Source organism: Amblyomma maculatum, chromosome 4, assembly GCF_055883805.1.
Source record: "Amblyomma maculatum isolate TAMU_Amacu chromosome 4, ASM5588380v1, whole genome shotgun sequence".
Classification (NCBI taxonomy): Eukaryota; Metazoa; Arthropoda; class Arachnida; order Ixodida; family Ixodidae; genus Amblyomma; species Amblyomma maculatum.
In genome coordinates this window covers 68,887,586-68,906,966 of record NC_139347.1, presented here as the reverse complement: position 1 = coordinate 68,906,966, position 19,381 = coordinate 68,887,586, and the positions used below count along the sequence as shown (strand labels likewise).

Genomic DNA, 19,381 nt, shown 5'->3' with positions numbered 1-19,381 from the left:
CGATGCGACCATTTGCGACTGTCGCTTTTCGACCAAAACGGTCGCGCGACCGCTGCTAGTCGCAAGTGTGAACGGGCCTTAAGCGAGTAATAAGGATTGGGTGCTGTTGAAAGTTGAATCGTTCTGGAAATTAGATAATTACTAATATATGTGTGAAAAATGAAGTGACAGTTGTAAATTGCAGATAGCCTGGAAAACTATAGCCGGCTCAAATGTTAGCCCAAAGGTGCCATTCACGTAGCGTTTTTTACCCGACTTTTAAAGCCCGCAAAATACAAAAGCTATTGCGTGGCAGCAGTGTTCTTTCAACACCCCAAGTTACAGGGCAAAATGTTTGCTTTTCTCTTTGTATTCCGTGGCCTTTCTTTTTAAAGGCAACAAATAAAGATTCCTAAATGGTAGCTGTGATGCTTAAGATGGTGATGGTGATGGTGGCCCACCCTTTATATCGGGTCGCCGGTTTAACTTCAAAACGTTATAAAGGCGTGGCCAAAAGGTAAAGAAAAGCACACAAAAAACCACTGTAGTTGCGGCCGCGTCACAAGGATGTTGCTCGCTGCTGCTCGCCACCAAAACTCCAATCGTCTCTACTATCTACCATCTACTGCCAGAGTAGAAGCCTTCGTTGGGCTTGTGAACAGACAAATGTTGGGAAACGAGGGGTTCGTTACGGCATATATGACGGAAGCCAACGACTATAAGTAAAGCATAGGGGAATGTCTGTGTATTCATTTATGCAAAATGTAATCATTTTATGGTTAAAGCTGTGCTTGCCCTCATATGTAAGTCATAGCGATCGAGCTCCTAATTTTCGAGCATTGTCGGCTGAGTAGCCTATAAAGAGGGAGTCGATTCTAGCAACCTTATTGGGTCGAAAGTCGAACTGGTGACATGAACTCAGAAAACGCGAGACAAGAGGAGGTATCCTGCGCTCCTTATATAACTATAACCTTAGTCGTTTTCTTTCGCTACCTGTGCCGAAAGCACCTCAGTTCACCAAGTTTGAAGAATGAGTTACCAGGTAGCACAAACAAATGAAAGGCGTCTTGAGGCAACTATCCGAAACGAAAGGAGCTGCTAGGAAGCACGCGCCGAAAAAATTTATATTCCGCATCATAGTTACCATTTTAGATGGATCATGTAGCTTCTCTAACATCAGGGTAAAAAAGCGACTCAAAATCATTCTACTAGACATCGTCAAAAGACTTCTAAAAATGGACTACAGCCGAACCTCTTCAAGATGACTTTAAAAAAAAAAACAGGAAACCTTTAGAAATGGGCAAGAAAAAGACCTCTTTCTATACTAATGCAGGTACCTTTAAGAGAAGTCTACAAAGCGATTTCTAGCACCAATTTGGTACTCGCGAATTTTCTTTGCTTCGTTCAGCGAGAGAACACTACTCACACATCAAGCCTGCACTGTGCACTGCACAACAATACTGCTGCACACTGAAACCTGGCGCAGCCTGGCGCAGTGTATGCCTGGCGCAGGACTCATTCCTTTCTTCGTATGCGCATAGATAGCGTTTCAATAAAGAGCAGACATATGGGTTGACTTGGGTGTTCGTGCTGGAAATTTGTCAGTTGTTGTCAAGAGGCAAATGTCAGCGATAAAAGCAAGTGACTTCTGAACTGCTGTCGGCGTGTTTCATTTCAGACTAAGTCAGAAACGGATTAACGCTTCCAGTGCTGTAGCCAGAAATATATTTAGGGGGTGTTTACGTCACCGGTCGAAAAAGAAAAAAAATGCGCGAGAGAACGCCGAAAGGAGGTGGAGAGCAACCGAGCGGAGGAGGAGGGGAGCACAGAGTTAAAAAAAAATGTCAGGGGGTGTCCTGATATCGAAACATATATACGTCTCTGCATGCTTCGGTGGGTATGCTACGCTTATTGACGGCGCATAAACCAGTACCTGTTTTTAGAAGTGCAATGTACATCAACAGGCAGCAGTTATGTTAGGATTCGAATCCAGGCGGTGGTCGTACAGTGCATGCAGAATAAATTTTATAAAGTCATTGACAGAGATGTCCGCACGTCGCTCTTATTTGTCATCATGGACACAACCGTCACTTACTTGTGGTAGGACAAGTTTCCGCTGCGTGCTTCATGGTTTCCTTCGCGAAGCACGTGCGCGTAACCCCAGCATGCGTGGCGGGAACTGGCCCTTGAGCCGCGCGCATGACGACTTGAGCGAGTTAGTGCATAAAAACTATAGTGGCGAAAACTCAATAGCGTACGGCGCTATTGCGTTTCCGTTTCCCGAAATGCCGGGGCAAACATCTCTTAAAATGTTTGAGCAAGAACGTTCCCTTTTTCTTTTTAACTATTTGCTTCTTAAAAGTGTCCCTGTTAAGCGCGAAAAAGAAACTGGTTTCGGCTGTGCGCTACATTTGGTCAATAGGAGAGAAGGCTACCTCTCACTTACAGCAAATTTTACACTTACGTAATGTTAGGAAATTGTTACTGTAAAAGTATACGTTCGTTCTTGCAATAAATTTCGGCCAATTTCACAGATGCGCAGTCGGCAGCGCGCCGCCCCATGATGCGTAGAGTGCCCACAAAGGTTAAGAGACTGACATAGACGGTGATGCAAGCTTTTCCTCCCAAGGAACTCCGACGATGCAGCAGAAGAAAAAAAGAACCGGCACTGCGACCCACGTGGCTAAAACCCCTTCCATAATCCCCCGAGATGTGCTATACACTTTACATCAGTCCCGCTGACACATGCATTCCGCCTCATCTTATGGCGCGAGACGGTTAAGCATAGAATTTTTTTGCCGGTGTGACACATCGATTAATTTCATCTTGCGGTATCATCCCTATAAGCCGCCAAGTAGTTACCGCAGCAACATGCACCCAAAAACAAGAAACGGTAAACGAAAAGAACGCAAGGAAATGCATCAAAATCGTATTGAATCCGATGTTAGGTGCGCACAAAGCGCTTTCCTTTCAGCTGCGGTTCAAAGCAAATAAAAGTTGCACACCTTCTCGGCCTATCCGAATGCGAAGACTCTACACGGACAAGGAGAACACATTACCATATAGCAAGAGCGAAAGTAGATTGAGCGCCAAACTTGATAAAATAAGTTAATCAAGTTGCACTCATGCGTGCGAACAATGGGGCATCAGTATTGCGATTCTGAAAGGGCATAAAGAGTCGTAATTCTGCCGTCCCGAGCCCTGCCTTAACGAGCAGAAAATAATCGCCGATATATAGCCTCGCTGTAACATGTCGTTATGCAGCGCTAAAGCCTGACGGGCGACGAGGAGTACGCTGCTGGAAGACGGCCGAGTCGCACACAAGGGCCCGTAAAGGTATTCACAATGACGAATTTGCACAGTGCTAATCTGGCTTGACGCAACCCTTCTTAAGAGAAAGCGCACCATTTCAAGCGTGCACCGGGGAGGCAGCAAACGAGGCAGATGCTTCGCTGGCTGTCAACGTAAAGACAGGCGAGTGCCCATTGAGAGGAATGACGCGCCGAAACAGGCCGCCAGAATGAGATCACTTTCCGCGGGAACCTAGCTGCGAATGTTTATTATGCGTCTTAAAAGAGGGTGCAGTTGGGTAGAACGTACGAGAGAAAGAAGATGGCTATACACGGTATGAAAGAGGGCACTGAACAAGGGTAGAGGGGCGGAGCCTCAGTTCTCAAGTCGAGCCAACGTTTCGACAAGTAGACTTGTCTTGGCCTGGGCAGCGCGATCATATACTGGCATTTCAGTGATGACCCTGACAGTGATGAAACCCCTGAAACCCGCCTAACTAAACTCCTTTCATTCCAAAGCTTCTGCCGTCCATGGGTATGATGTCCTAAAAATGGCTTTACAGAAATAGCCCACTGGCTCGCATCAATCGCAAAACCGAAATTCTATACTCCTGTGCCAGATTCTGTAGATAGCGTGACGCAAAAATCACAAGAAAAAAAATTCCTCTACCTGTGCCGCTTGCGTATACAACAGGCAGCCTATACTGGGCAGACCAGAAGATGCATTAATGACAAGTTACGATAGCACGCAAGTTCTCCGAATACGACAACCAGTTCCAACCTAGTTATTCACCACGCCAGTTGCAAATAGCATAGCCTCCTTTATGCAAATGGTGCGCGCAGAAGACTCCCAGACACAGTTGGCGTCGGTCTCCACGAATGCATTTTGACGAGGCCCGCGGTACAGTGCGCCGCCGACATTCGGTCATGAATTTTCCGAATCCGATTTGCTATATAGTCGAATACAGGTCAAGAAAAAAAGCGGCATCCAGCTATCAAAAGACCCCCCTCCAACCAATAACTGCCGAGCTATGCCATGACGTCACGGCTGACCACCTTGCACCTACAAGTAGCGCTTAGAACGTGGTTTCTTCGAGTGAGTCCGTGCTGGCAAATAGTTTTTAAATGCTTCGTGAGTCCCAGCAAAAATACATACCTTTACTCAATTCGATCGATAGTCGTTTTCCCATCAGAGTACAACAAATTTTGATGGTGAATTCCAGCCCTGTCCAGTTTTCACGAAACCGCTTCGTTGTTCTGCGCTTCACTGCATCTCTTTTCCGCCATGGAGCCCTACGAGATGACACCGACGGACGGACACGAGACACGTTAACTGGAGGCGGCCATTTTGGTAAAAGTCTGCGAGACCGTGAGCGCGGAAGAACACGTTTTTCTGTTGTCGTTTTTTGTTTTTGTTTTTTATTTGCGATAGCAATATTGCGCCAGGTTTCGAGCCGTCGCGTGGTCCCGGCGGAGGCCACGCTTGACCTTGAACAGCTGAGGAGGAGGAGGAGGAGGAGGAGGAGGAGGAGGAGGAGGAGGAGGAGGAGGAGGAGGAGACTGGTAACTTACGTTCTCGCGTCATACCCTTAAAGGATGAACACTGATAGGGCGTGATAGGGGAATAATGTAGCAGGTAAAAGAAGCTTCCGCCATTGCTATCGCAATTCGACTAGGGCTAACCAGAGTTAAACCAAAACTAATTTTTTTTTTCTTTTCCCGTGTGTGCCGCGACGTCACACATTTGGAGCGATGCCACTGGCTGAAGGGGTGTCCTTTGAGGGCTGTTTGCCGCTTTTTTCTTAACCTGTATCCGACTAGCACTAGGGAGGGATGCGGGGCATGTCGTCGTCTTCGGCGGCCGAGCAACCGTATAACATGCTACAGTTGTTCTACCCTTATTCATCAAACCCGCTTCATTAACAGATATTTGAACCAGCATGCCCGAGTGACATTGGGGCAGCTTTCATCATCGAGAATAAAGATCAGAGCTATGTCCGTGCGCCGTCCATTGCATCGCCTCCGAAATAGTCCATTTCATGATCTTTGCAGTCATGAGCAGCGCCGAGCTGCGAGTTTTCCGTGTTTCTAGTTTTGTTTTTGTTTGCTGTCACCTATTCGTACTTGCTTTGCTTTTCCATCAGTTGTGCTGTCTTTTTTTTTTTTTTTTCGTCTCATCCGAATAGGGCTCATGACTTTAATTCCCCTCGCTATATATTATGTTGTGAATCTTGGATCTGCTCATATTGTTTGTTATTAGGATGCAGTATGCTATATTGTTGTCTTTTCCCGAATAAATATCCTAGTTAGCAGTCGGCGCTTGTGATGTACACTTCTCTGTTCCGCCTTCTCGCTGTTAGCAACGTGCCTCGGTATATTTTTATTTTTTTCGTACTTCAGACAGAACGCTTTCTGCATTCAGCTTGTATGTGACTCGCGTTCGTTGGCTTTACCTGGCCTTTCGCTATAAAAATTGAACATCGTTATCATAATATCGGTCACCTCCTCTCATTTTTCGACCAAGCGCATGTATATCCTTCGCACGCACCAAGAAGCCACACTGCAGTTTGCCGGAAGACGGAATACACCGTGAACCGTGAAGGTGAGATACAACTGACCACAGCGCCGTTAAACACTCGACCCCGCAGCCATTAGACACGTGCACGAGCGAGGCATCAAATTTCTGACAATCTCAACGAACGTAACAGGGCTGTCTTACTTTTCTTTTATTCATTGCCATGGCATTAGAGTTCCTTTCAAAGCAAAACCGAACCGCTGTTACAGACGAAAGTTTTAGAGGTCAAGCGACTACTAAGCCCCGCTCAAGAAGTCCAATTCGAGAATGGCCCCATTTGGCCCGTCCGAAACTTTTATGAACCTATACATTTTCCCGTAACGCGAAAATCTTTGGCCGTCAGAGACGGAATTCCCTGATTGGTCGAGACACTGATGACGTCATAAAATTAACGTGACCACGAAGGACTAATCACAGAGTATACTGTACACAGGAGTCGAGTTTGACGCAAAAATGGCTCCTGAGCTCATGCGAAAAAAATTGAGTTCCAACCACCGATGGTTGACAGGTGATGTACTAATGAACGTACCAACGAAATTGACGCCAACAAGGGATTTCTTTTTAGGGGGACAAAGAGTGACATTGAACGATATCGTAGTCAAATGAAAGTCTGGAAATTCTTCAGGAGTACACCTCTCTCCTTTCCCGTAGAATCTTCACACCAAACTATTGCTGACAGGCAGCAAGATACGCATTCTTAATTCTATACCATTCCGTATGGAATAAGATAACACTGTATACGCTTTATATGCTTTCCCGTGTACACTAATATTTTCCCATGAATATGCGTCAGACATCCCAAATGGGTACTTGCTGAGAACATAAAAGTTGAGTGTGCGCAAGACTAGTGTGCAGCTGATGATATTGCTTTTCAAATACGCCTTTGCCACCGGCAAGCAAAAACAGCACAGTGGGCGAAGAAGGATCTTACATGTTGTTCTGTGAATAGACTTTCGCGCGCGCGTACACCTATAAGCTACAACATGGAGTTCTTGAATCAAGCACATTGGGCTACCCTTAGAAACAGTTAAAAAGTGAAGCTTTATGACACATATGTGCCCCGCCGGGGTGGTGCAGTGGTAAGACGCCCGACTACTGTGCCGGAGTTCCCGGGATCGAATCCCGGCCTCGGCGGCTGCGTTTCGATGGAGGCGAAACGAAGTGGCGTCCGTGTGCTGTGCGATGTCAGCGCACGTTAAAGATCCCCAGGTGGTCGAAATTACTCCGTAGCCCTCCACTACAGCCCCCCTTTCTCTCTATCCACTTTCAATCCCACCTTCATCCCTTCCCTTACGGCGCGGTTCAGGTGTCCACAGAGCAAGTGTGACAGATACTGCGCCTTTCCCTTCCTATGAACCAACCAACCAACCAACACATATGCTCTCCTTAAAGTTCTTATGCCCTAACACTACAACTGCTTGACGCAAGCGAGATCCGTTCCTACACTGTCGCACAATAAAAAGGCACGCGCTACGCTGAAGGGGGAAAGAGGCAGCTACACTGGGGCTGCCTCTTACATAGCGAGATGCAAAACATGGCGTCATTGACCGCGCGGGCGTCACACACGACGAGCGGCCATGAATCTTGTGCCCACCAAAATGGTTCACATCTCGGACCCTGCATTCGTCAAGACATGTATGGTTAAGATGACGCACCGCAGTTCAGAGCCTGTACCAAGTGTGGTAGGTGCAGCTTCCACTCTGTCCACATTTTTTCCTTCTCTCCGTAGTCAAACGCAACCGTTCCGTCGGCCGAGTGTGAGTAGTTACCCCCGGTATTCGCCGCGAGATCGACCTAGAGGTGGCGCCACCGTCGCTCCGGTAGTGTGGATCGGCAGCCGGCGGCGCTCGCAGAAACACACGCGGCGTAGGTCTTCTCAGTTTACGGCGGGTTTGTTGGCGATGAAAACGTGTCTTCTGCAGTATTTCTGCAATTTTGCAGAAAAAAATCCAAGGATTTCGCCAATGCAGCAGAAGAAGCGCGGATTTTAGGAAAGCAAGTTATGCAACCACCAGTCTTCTAGATTTACTTTGCACGTTTCTTGCGCTGTACCACGCTCACCCGCCTAATACTTGGGCCGCCTAATGACAGCTTTGTTTTTCTTATCGACTTTTAAACAGTGTGCGCTTGTCTCATGCGAGTGAGATAGGCGAATTTAGTGTCAAGCCTACGCAGAGATAAGGTTCGTGCTCTGACCTGCAGTACTTTAGGATGAACCGAGAAAGCCTGGTTTATTATATCGTGCTTGAGTCGAGGACTGCGCAGGTAAATGTAGCACAGACAGCGTACTGCATGGCGAGTTGCTTTAGACTGAGTGCACATCAACTCTGGCTAGACAACCACGCACAAGTATTCCCTAAAAATGAGATCACGCCGACACGTTGTGTAGGAAACCTCGCCGTACAGGAAAGCTGATTGTTCATATCTACAGCGCTGAGTGGATTGAATTTTCCGAGCTCACAAAGACGCGGATGCTTTTTGCGGCCACTGTCATAGAATGTGATAGTGTATTACTGCATGCGCCACTAACTAAATGATTTCCTGAAACCGAGCAAAAAATATAAGTGATTTCTGCTCTGTGTGATGTTGATATATAATAGTAAATTAGTAGTGTAATTATTTTGTTTTGCAATGCCAAAAATTTCACCGTGTGAGAGAACTTTTACACACTTTACAAAATTGACGATAATCAGCAATTTTCAGTAACGTTAAAGTGCAAGCTACGAATCACTCGCTTCAAAGACATCGTCATAAACTGCGCATGGGCACTGTCATGTTCTGGCAAGCAATTTTAAAGGATGAAGATTTCTTTATCACTAATTATTGAGCAGTGACTAAATATTATGCAAAGTAAAATATTAGGGTTAATTCCAAAACAGGTGCCGGATATAAAACTTTTTAGAACGAAATGGAGGTCATCTTATCATGCGGCTGTAAAGATGTATTCCCGAACTAGACACTGATAATTAAGCCCACATGAAGCTGTTTTACTTCCCTTGTCAGAAACGACGAGTTTGCTCGGAAGACAGCACTTAGACGAAAAGAGATTATAATGATTATAATAGGCTACCAGTAAAGTACATTGATCTGGGTGTATTTTCTAATATTTAGTGTAACAATTAGGTGCTGGGAAGATGTTTCCCAAACATTCGAGCATTCCTCTAAAGCAAAATGTGCTCACTAGCACTGTTACGGATGCGCAAAAGCCTTCAACAGCAAAAAAAAAAAAAAAAAAAGTATTATGGCACGGGGTTTAACGCATGAAAGCGCATCGGCTATGACGGATGATTGCAGAGGCTGGTTTCGGTGTCATTCTTTTTTTTTTTATTACCACCACATCCACCAGGTGAGATTGTTTAATGTGCAGTCAGATCCCACAGCAGAGGAGCGCTTTTCAAAACGATCGTGATTGAATCCCCCGTTCTCGAAATCAGCCGTCCAGCGCCCTTACCACTGAGATACCGCGACAGAGGCTCTAAAGAAAAAAAAAAAGAAAAAAAAAAGAAGTACTCACGCAACTCTATCATGCATACAGAAGGCATAGCAGGCATAGAGTGGCCTGTTCAAACTGCATTCTGCTATGAAGCAGTCTGTGGTGGCATATGTTTCAGTATCTGCGGTATTCCAAACAGAAACGGGAATATGCGATTTCTGAGCGCTTGCATTAACTTTTATTGACGGCAGCGACCTGTCTTGCTTTGATACGGCACTAACGAGTAACGACAGTACCACTTCGTTTGACACATTGCCTGTCAAAGGATCTCAAGCGCCGAAGACCGCGACGGATGATGTCCCTGATGTATGGCATACTCAATGCGGACAAGTATTTTTTTTATGAAGCGTGGGGTAATAGTCTTCATATTTATTTTGCAAGAGGCATATAGGTAAGCAAAAGCGCACAGGAACCATGAAACAAACAAAAACACTCCTGTACACGCCGCATGCGCGCGCGTAAATCGCTGCGGGCTGGCACGCGACGCGAAAACACATCCACACTGAGTAGGTTTCGCCGCTGAGCCGCAAGGTGGCGACTCTGCTCGATCTCGAGGCCAATACCCCCGCTGCCATCAGAGGCCTGCTCACCTTGCAGCCCTCGCAGGAGGTGACGCCGTAGTGGTAACCGGACGCCTTGTCACCGCACACCTTGCACGCCACGAACGACTTGGCTGGGCTGTTGCTGTTCGAGTCGGCCGCCGCGAAGCTTTGCTCTGCACAAATGGACAAGAAAAAGCACGTAAATATCTACGACCGTCACGAACACAAAGAAGCATGCACGACAAATATTAACATCCTCAGTAAGGATGAATCCTGAGTGAAATAGTGTTACGGACAAGATTGAAGCTATAAATGAAGGGTCGTAAAAACTATCATCAGTGTCTCTGCGAAGTATAAGATAAAACGGTCATAAGAAAATTAAAGCAGTGAGTGATTGCGGAATGGGTGAGTGCGTCCGATCGAGTGAGTGATGATCAGTAAGTGAGGGATCGACGGAGTGAGCTTCTGGGTGAGTGGACAGAGGAGAAGGAGGAAAAAGTTATTTAATACAAATTAATTTAGACACTCCCAGGAGGGCCCGTCAGTCCAGGAGACATTTGGCCGTTCCCTCTAGCTTGGCCTGCTCTACCAGTAATAGCTAATCGGCGGGTTGAGTGGCCATGAGTGGGCAAGTCAGTAGGGTATTAATAGGTTATTAAGGAAGTCAGTCAGGAAGATGGCAGGTAGCAAGTGACTGAGCGAATAAGTGAGAGAGCGAGTGGGCTAATATGCGGACGAGCGGGAACGTGTGTACAGTGAACGTGTGGGCGATTGGGATGAGTAAGTATAGGGAAGGAGTAAGTTAGGAGTAAGTAGGTGAGCGAGTGAATTAGAGACAGTAGTCAGGTCAATAAACTCCTGCAGCGCAATGCTCCAAGGAAATAAGCATATTCCGCAATAAATGACCTCTTTTGCATTTATACGTGCTTGAGCATAGCCTTCATCTTGTGAAGAACATCTTACATATTGAAGATACATTCAGAATAGAAAAATTAGTGGGTACATGCATGCAGTAAAACATCACACTGTTTGTGTAACATCTTCAATCATTCAACCTGAACGCTTGAGCTGGTCCAAAGCTAAAACCGAGAAATGCATAGATTCGCCGGGCCTGGACCGGACTCCGACTGAAGTCGTAGAGCCGTGACATAGAAGACCACTGTCCGGCATGACACGGACAAAACAGAGTCGCGTGAAGTAGGTAGAGAAAAAATATTACCACGCGCTTATTAACGTGATTACATTATATCCGTGTCGTGTTAAACCCGATGTCGACGTGACTGGAAAATACTGATTTGTCGAAAGGGGTCGTAGCGCTGTTATGACACTTATAAAAAAAATTAGGTGTTCAAGTGGCGAAATCGAACCTCTAGCGAGTAAGACACGCTACCCCTACGAAGTCAACATGGCATGCATTACAGTGAAACGATGTTCTACGGACATGTGCAATTTAAGACGCCTTATTCCGCATGCTTATTTAGCATTTCACCAAGAGGGAGTGTCACATTGGTCTGAAGTCCGCCAGGCTTTATATAGTTTTTAAAGTTAAAAGCTGAATCATTCGGCTGAAATTCCATTTCCGTTGATCGAAACAAGGAATTAATAACGGTGGTCCATCATGTCACGCTCACATAGACCGTGCAGTCCGACTGGAAAGAACACGTCTAGCGGTTTCTTTGACACATGGAAAATGCAACAGTAGACTAAGAGAAGTCAAGTGAAGAAATCACTTCAATGACCGCTGTAGAACATCCGAGGCACGTTAGTCCGACTACGATAAAATACAGTATGCGATGGCAACAAATGGTTTGATGTCTGCGAAAGAGCGCGCTGCAGGGGACCATAAAGAGTCAGTATGGACACTTGAACGCTATTGCCTCATACTTTTCAGATGAGCTTAAGTGAACCCGCCCCAATGTTATTTTATGACGTTTGCTTTATTGCATTTTCATGCAAGCAACATAAAAAAATTAGCAGGGGTTTATCTTTAGTTAAACCCGGTAGATTGAGTAAGCAAAGCTGACGTAGCTTTTTCTTCCTCATCTTCTTCCTCTTCCTCTTTTTCCTCTTCTTCTTCCTCTTATCCTCTTCTTCTTCTTTTCCTTCTTCTTCTTCTTCTGCGGCGCGGCGTGGCTACCGACCGGGTTTACCCGACGGCTTGAAGAGGGGCCCCATCTGCGGTCGCTCTAAAGGTCAAACGTGGCTACCGGCCGGGTTTACGCGACGGGCTTAAACCTGGCGTAGTATTGCTTACGCAATAAAACAGAATTGTTTCTTTATTTTTTACCTATCCGTAACTTTCCGGAAATAGAAGGAAGTGAAAATATTCTTGGGGAGTTGTTTGTTGACATATGATGCGATGTTTTGATATTTGTAAATCCAATTTGTTCAACGTCCCTTACAGTATCATGCCCGAGTAACTTTGGACGCACACATCTGGTTACGTTGAACCCTACAAAAGAAGTCAAGTGGCACTCTTCAGTGATTGAAGAGTAGTAACAGCGAGAGACTGCTCTAACCGGTCCTAAAGCGCGAAAACCAGCAGCGGGATGCACTACTGCGGCACTTTTAGTGGAGCGCTGCGAAGCTTGACACACAGCTCATGTGCGCGAGAGCGTCAGGCCTCTAAAGTGCAGAGCACACCTGTCCTGAGCTGTTTCAACGGCCAGCGAGCTTAGGCCACCATATGTACCAGAATTCTCTGTTTCGTGTTGCCGCGCGCGACTAGACATTTGAAGCCTCCGGAAAAGCAGGAAAACAGCCTTCATTCGATTGCTCGACAGGTGGCCGTTTGTCCCAAGATCGTCTTTTGTAGCGAAAGCTACACTAGGCTAGTCAGCGGTGCATTTCGAGTAAGCGTCACTACTGCGCGTGCGCCGTAGCCATAGCAACTAGTTGCTCCGAGCCAGATAAGAAGGGAGGAAGAAGGAGGGAAGAGGGAGAAGGAGGACAAGAAGCAGGTCATATGGAGCAAGAAGATTCGGAAGACAGCAAGAAGACGAGCCGAATCGCCGATCATACCATACGGTTTGCACCCAGTGCATCGGCGACGAGAATGTTCGAGTCGGACTTTGTGAACAATCCGTTTGGTAGCTTTCGCCACGCATAGCCAGGCTTAAGCGAGTTCAGCCGCCATCAATTTTTTTGTGTGTGTGCCTCCACTTCTCAAACGCATGTCAGTAAGCTGTGAAAACCACCACTGCGGAAGAGCGTAAGTATTCCTTTAGGCCGCTTTGAACATTTTAACGCCCACAACAAATAATTAGCCTAAATTAACAAACGCTTTTCATTTACGCCTCCGTTGTAACACAGCAGTGCCCAGCCAGACTTCAATCCCCAGAAGTGTGCCATTAAAAAAATGTGCCCTTAGGGTGCGATGACGTTGAAAAAAAAAATGAAAAAAAAACTTAGGGTAACCGAGTCGAAGGGTATAAAACGCTACAGCGGTAATGGTCCACGTTCGCTGCTACCTTTCAGGATTATCGTTTGCGTACATGAACTTTGCTACTGGCTTAATCCCTGATCTCTTAATTAGTATCTTTATAATTATCTCACACATAGTCGCTAGCATGCACTCATAAGCTACAACGTTATGCGAAAGACCATCCTGCTTAGATATTACGCAGAAAATCGGGCGGTGGTTTTGTATAGTAACCTCCGTTACATGACCGAAAAAATCAAAAGCGTTGCTCTGGCACGTGACAGTTGCCAGGTTGCATGACCGGGAATTGATTGGTCGGCAGGAACTGTGACGTCACGAGTCCACACTCCACGGCCAAGTTGGCAGGAGTTGCCAGCTTGGGCAGCACCTTCGAGGCGGGATGGCGAGATGGAAATCCAACTCCCCGCGACCTTAGAATCGTATATAACCAGACACGCAACCCCTACAACTCTCAGATATACAGCTTGACTAAAGCGGGGTTTTATGTCTATGACAGGTAGACTTATAAAGTGGTAGCTTAAGACTGTATGGAAATGAGCATGTGTGAGATATCGGAGACACAAATTAAGGCATTAGTGATTAAGCTAATCGAGAAGTTCATGTACGCGAACGAAGTTCCGCAAGGAGAACCGCAGGCGGAAATCAAAGAACGCTGTCGCGTCATACCATTAAAGTCGGAGCTCAAGTGTCCTCCAAAAGCGTTTTATCTGCGACATTTTTTTTTTTTTTTTGTATATTTAGCTCTACAGTGTGCACATGGCGCTTTTACTGGGCGCTTTCACCACTAAGAAAGGGTTCGGTGAAAACGACAGGGACATAAACAGTGCACACACATACAGAGGCGCCTGCACGTTCTCAGACGCGGTCGCAGCAAGTATACGAACCCTGGCGGACACGTTGGAAATATATTGTCGGCAAGCACAGGACGCCGCGGCGTGATTCGAGCTGCCCGCGAATCACGTCGTAAATACGCGATCAGCGTCGTCCACGTCCTGTCCGGAGCCTCAGACCCGCCAGCCTCGCTCATTCTGGGTTACCCAAGGAGGGGCGCCGTCGTCTGCCCCGTCCGAAACGTCCTGCCCCAACATCCAGGTCGGATTAGGCGCACGTCGTAAATTCCGCAAGGCGGCGGATGCCGCTCCCGTCACATATCGTCTCAACGCTGCTGCCGCTGCTTTTGATTCGGCCCATGCACAGAAAAAGTCACCCCAAGGGTCTCGACAACGACGAGAGGAGGAAAGAAAGACAGAAAGATGGGGAGAACGAAGAGGCGGAGAGCGCGGTGTCGCGTCCAAGTTGGACATAATAGAGCCGCTACGTCCTCTCAGAGCCGGAGTCTGCACACGGGTACCACTGACCGCGCCCTATAGTTTATGGAACGATGCCCCATTCCCTCCTCACCTTTCTTGCCCCTTGGTCCTTAAGCTTGCTCGCAGTTATTCCCGTGACGGCTGCCCGCGAAACGTGCGCGGCCCGTGAATCCCGAGCTTAGGACGGGGTGGGAAAGAGAGAAACATATTCCGCACACCCGGTAAAGCAGACGGCGCACGCGGGCTGTTTATGGACGTGTGAACCAGCCGAAAATGGCCGCTGTGGATCGTCAAAAAGTGACCGGCCAGAAGCAGTCTCCGCGACTGCCACGGACAGACCTCTCCCGAGTGCCTATTTATTTCTTAGGGCGGCACGCTCACTAGCAGAGGCGGACGTCCGCTTTACGACCACAGGACGTCCTGTACGCGTTCGAGGCACTTCATTCGTAAGTGCTTCCTATACCCCGCGAAGTGCGGGAAAACGCACGTCGTCTTCCTTCGCAGAGAGCGCAAATATGCTGACGTGGTCTTGCAACGCGGGTGCCATCACCACATGGCCCATACAACATATAGTACCGGATTCGTTCGTGCAACCTGGCGGCGATCAAAAGCTTCAGCTGTCAAAGTGACCTTGCAAACTAAGCTCCGCGCGGAAATGTATATAGTAGTCGTAATTGCTAAGCCCTGCCTCGAAGAGCTTTGACTTTCCCTCGCGGAGAATGTTGCGCGGAATACACTGGTCTGCGTAAGTATAGAAGAATGGGCATATTGTGCGCCACTTCCGGTCTTTCGTTTCCGGTACGCCTGTCGTTATTCCTTCCATCTCACGTCTCCGTCACGCTCCCTGAAGTGAAAGTTGCGCAGCAAATTGGTGCAGTCAGTGCTACGCGCAAGGAAGCTATTCACAACAATTTTGCCCGAACGTCGCCCAGATTTAAGGTGGGAACGGATAAACCGTCTACTATGTCTTGCTACCGAAAACATGAATACTGGCCTACCGTATATTTGCTGCAGCCGGCTTCCAACGTACGTGCGTTCTGTACGTACAAGCCAACGCGCTTATAGCTTTAGAACTGAACTTAAACTAAAACATCATGCCGCCTCCAGAAATCCATAAATAAGACCGGCGGCTACAGCCCCCCTCCCACCCCCCTCACCCCGCCTATATACCCCCCTCTCCCTCTCCTCCTTGCTGCGTCAAATCTATCTTCTGCCTTGACCAGGCAACTGAGCAAATCAAAACTATTACGTAATTCATATAAATTAAATAAAAATAATAAAAATTACGCAAGTACATTAAAAAAAAAAACATTAAAATAACATGAGCAGGATACGTAGTGCACTCCTAAGCTTGACAGCAGGATCAACTCGCCTGAAGAGTATATGATGCTTTCAGGATAGTCTGTTCGCTCGGCTCCGGAGGTAACCTCACGGAAGAGTTAGTGCTCGGAGATCAGCCAAGCCGAGGTTAAGTGGGCTCTTCTTTTTGAATAAACTAAAGCCCTATATACTGGAAACGTAAAAGTGTAACAGAAAAGCCCCAAAGGAAAAGAGAACCGCCGAGTGAACTGATATGCACGGCCTGACGCTAGTGCGAAACTCATCGCATTCCGAGTGGTTCAACACAGAGTAGGAGAACGTTGGCAATGATCACTGTTTGATCGTTACCCCAGTGCCTGTCAGCGAACTCCGCAAAATAATTCGACGTACCCGAATCACAGACTGGGTGGATACATTTCGTGAGGTGCGATTGGTCAACAAGCAATCGACCGTACTCAGCCTCTGGGTCACGACACTGTATGCAGACCTCGACACGTGTACAAAAGCCTCACACTCACGAAAGACACACCCATTGTCTGTAATCATCTGCTGAAAATGTGTATAGCCAAACGCGGTCAGCTCGAGTGCTGGAAACGTCAGCGACGGAGCTGAAAGATGCATCGTCAAACTCACAGCAGAAACAAGCGATTGACTGTGTGCCAATAATCAGTGAGCAAAACTAGCGATAAAAATGTGACCGACTCCAGGCCATGTTAAGGACTGCGAAAATATGGCCTCTCCTATCTTTTAGGCCCACTAACAAGTCATACTACCTGCAGCCACACCATGCAGCCCAGCCTACAAAGCTGTCATGGTCAGGAGAACGACGTCCACCGCTGCCTTCATCGTCAATATATCGATACAGTCCAGAACACCCAATATGCCGACCACACGGAGGAGAAAATTCCAATTTATACACCGCCCTATCTCGACAGCAGGAGTCATGAATGCTCTACAAACACCCACTCGAAACACAACACAGGGTCGAGACGACTGCTTCAAAACACATTACTGCGCACACCTCGATGACGTTTCCAATCAAATAGCTATCGACCATTTCAAACAGCCTGGTTAGGCAGCACCCTGCTTTCGAAACGGAAGCGCGCGCGCACGCACGCACGCACGCACGCACGCACACGCACGCACACACACACACACACACACACACACACACACACACACACACACACACACACACACACACACACACACACACACACACACACACACACACACACACACACACACACACACACACACACACACACACACACACACGCACGCACGCACGCAAACCATCGTCAGCCCGAAACGAGGAGAACTACTTCACCTCGCAAACTGTTCCAAAATAGCATACTAAATCTTCTACAAGATTGTATCGTGGAAGGAACATGAGTCATCCCTGATACAACGCTTAGCATCAACTTCTGGCACCCAGACGGCCAACTAACCCTAGATAGCACTATTATCTCAGCGGTACCAAGCATACGCATTCTCCGCCTCCACATACACCATGACGGCAGCACAACCACACGTTCAATCTCAATCGGAGCCACAGCACAAATCCTCCGGATGATTACAAGGGTGGCTAAAGACATTTGGGATCCATGGAGGCTGGCGTCATCCGCCTGGTTCAGAAGCTTCGCATCTGCCGAATCACATATTCCAACCCCATATCAACTTCTTGGGTCTACAGAACTACACCAGGTTGACGTTCTGACTCGCAAAGCCTATCAGCGAGCATTTGGGATAATGTCGGCCACATCTACGAAGAGGCTCCTCACTTCAGGAATTCTCAGCGCGTCCAGGGAAATATAATACGACCGCATCTTGCAAGCTAAATAGAACGCCTGACCCTCAGTGACATCGGATATCACATGCTGCAACTACTGCCCACAGGCAAACACAATGCCCAAGGATTGGGTCATCAAGGACTACTTTCAAATTGCATCTATAGAAATATGCACCCCATCTATCGCACTCAATGGAGATGTGCGAGGGAAGGCACTGGGCCCTATCTACAGCAAATTACACAAGTCCGCTACACGGACGCACTTCACCACCCCGATCACAAAGCTGCCAAGCGCTATACACACTGTTGCGAGATCATCCATCACAACCACTCACATATATCGCCTTGAAATTCGAGGAAGAAGCCATAGCGTCAATGGCCTCTCCTAACACTACAGCCCTGTGTGCAGACCCATACATCATCACTGACACCACAGACCCACAGGCAGCATATATCGAAGCTACCGCACAATGGCCTACAGTATTCCCGTAAGTTTCAAGAATGATCAGGCCTTAGTCCATCATCTCATCCACGTCTTACTAGTATGGACTCGTAGCTATGAGTCCCTCCCTGGCAATCAGCTTGTACACGCTGTCGCCCGTGAAAGTGCCACCCGGGCACCAGGAATCATCGACCACATTTCATATAAACGTAGCCAGTACCGAACCAGTATCGAACCAGTATGCAACACAGTTTCAGTGTAAACGCTTGGAGAGTAAAATATATCCACCACCCCTCAAACGACTCAATCGAGAGCGGGCCATAATCATGGCGACCGCTATGAACCAATATATTTACGCATTCGAGCGTCCTGCACAATCTACACCGCAAACGCTATACTCTGGAATATCACATGCCCGCATTGTTATCGCTACCTCTATGCATACCGATGTGTCGAGCAGAGGGTGGCTTCGGTGCACCGATGGAGTGTGCTGAGGCGGAGCGTGCTTCCAGAACTCTTATAAGGCTTGGTCTTGTTAGTTATGCTCCATTTTCATTTCGAAAAATTAAAGTAAGGGATACTGGACACGAGCACTTGCCGCGCGGTCCAACCGCATTTCCCATTTCTCTTTAGCAACTAGCCCAAGCTGCTACTAGGGCGTGGGTATATGCATTCCTGACAGCCAGTGAACGGTACGAGCGCAATAGTTTACAAAAAGCAATAATCGTTATCATGATGCCGATTCATACCACTGGAGTGCGCAAGAACTCAGCGCAAAACCATAGGCATTTCTGCTTCAGTTTACCAATGTAGCTAGGGCCAAAACACTCACCGAAATGCATTCATCCGAAGGAAACGCACACACTAAGCGGGTGAGGAATGCGGCACTTTTGTTCGAAGCTCAAAAAGAGACCGCTGGTTCTGCGAACAGCGTTCATATTTCGTCTCCAGCTGCGTCGTCGAGACTCTCGAAGAAGAAGAAGAAGAAGAAAAAAAAAAGCAGAGCCGCCGGAGGGAGAAGCGCCCGAGGGTCCCGAGTCATGCGAGCTGCAGCGAAGAGGACGTCGACGCCGCGCAGATAGCCGGGGCCCGCTACGCGGTCGGACCACAGGCAGCGACGGATGTGAACGCACAAACGGAGCGGAAGTGCACGATGCGCACAACCGTTTCGTGCGTTGGCTGGGCCTTCTGAGCCC

At 47.6% G+C, this 19,381-nt stretch overlaps 1 protein-coding gene across 2 annotated transcripts in view; it reads right to left on the bottom strand.

Annotated features, from left to right (window-relative positions):
• Eip78C (Ecdysone-induced protein 78C) overlaps positions 1-19,381 on the bottom strand; it is a 134,143-nt gene that overhangs the window by 30,644 nt on the left and 84,118 nt on the right. For both annotated transcript variants that reach the window (XM_084601859.1, XM_084601860.1), the window contains exon 2: positions 9,928-10,052. In XM_084601859.1, the coding sequence (XP_084457985.1) occupies positions 9,928-10,052 (125 nt within the window). The remainder of the gene's footprint in view (positions 1-9,927; positions 10,053-19,381) is intronic.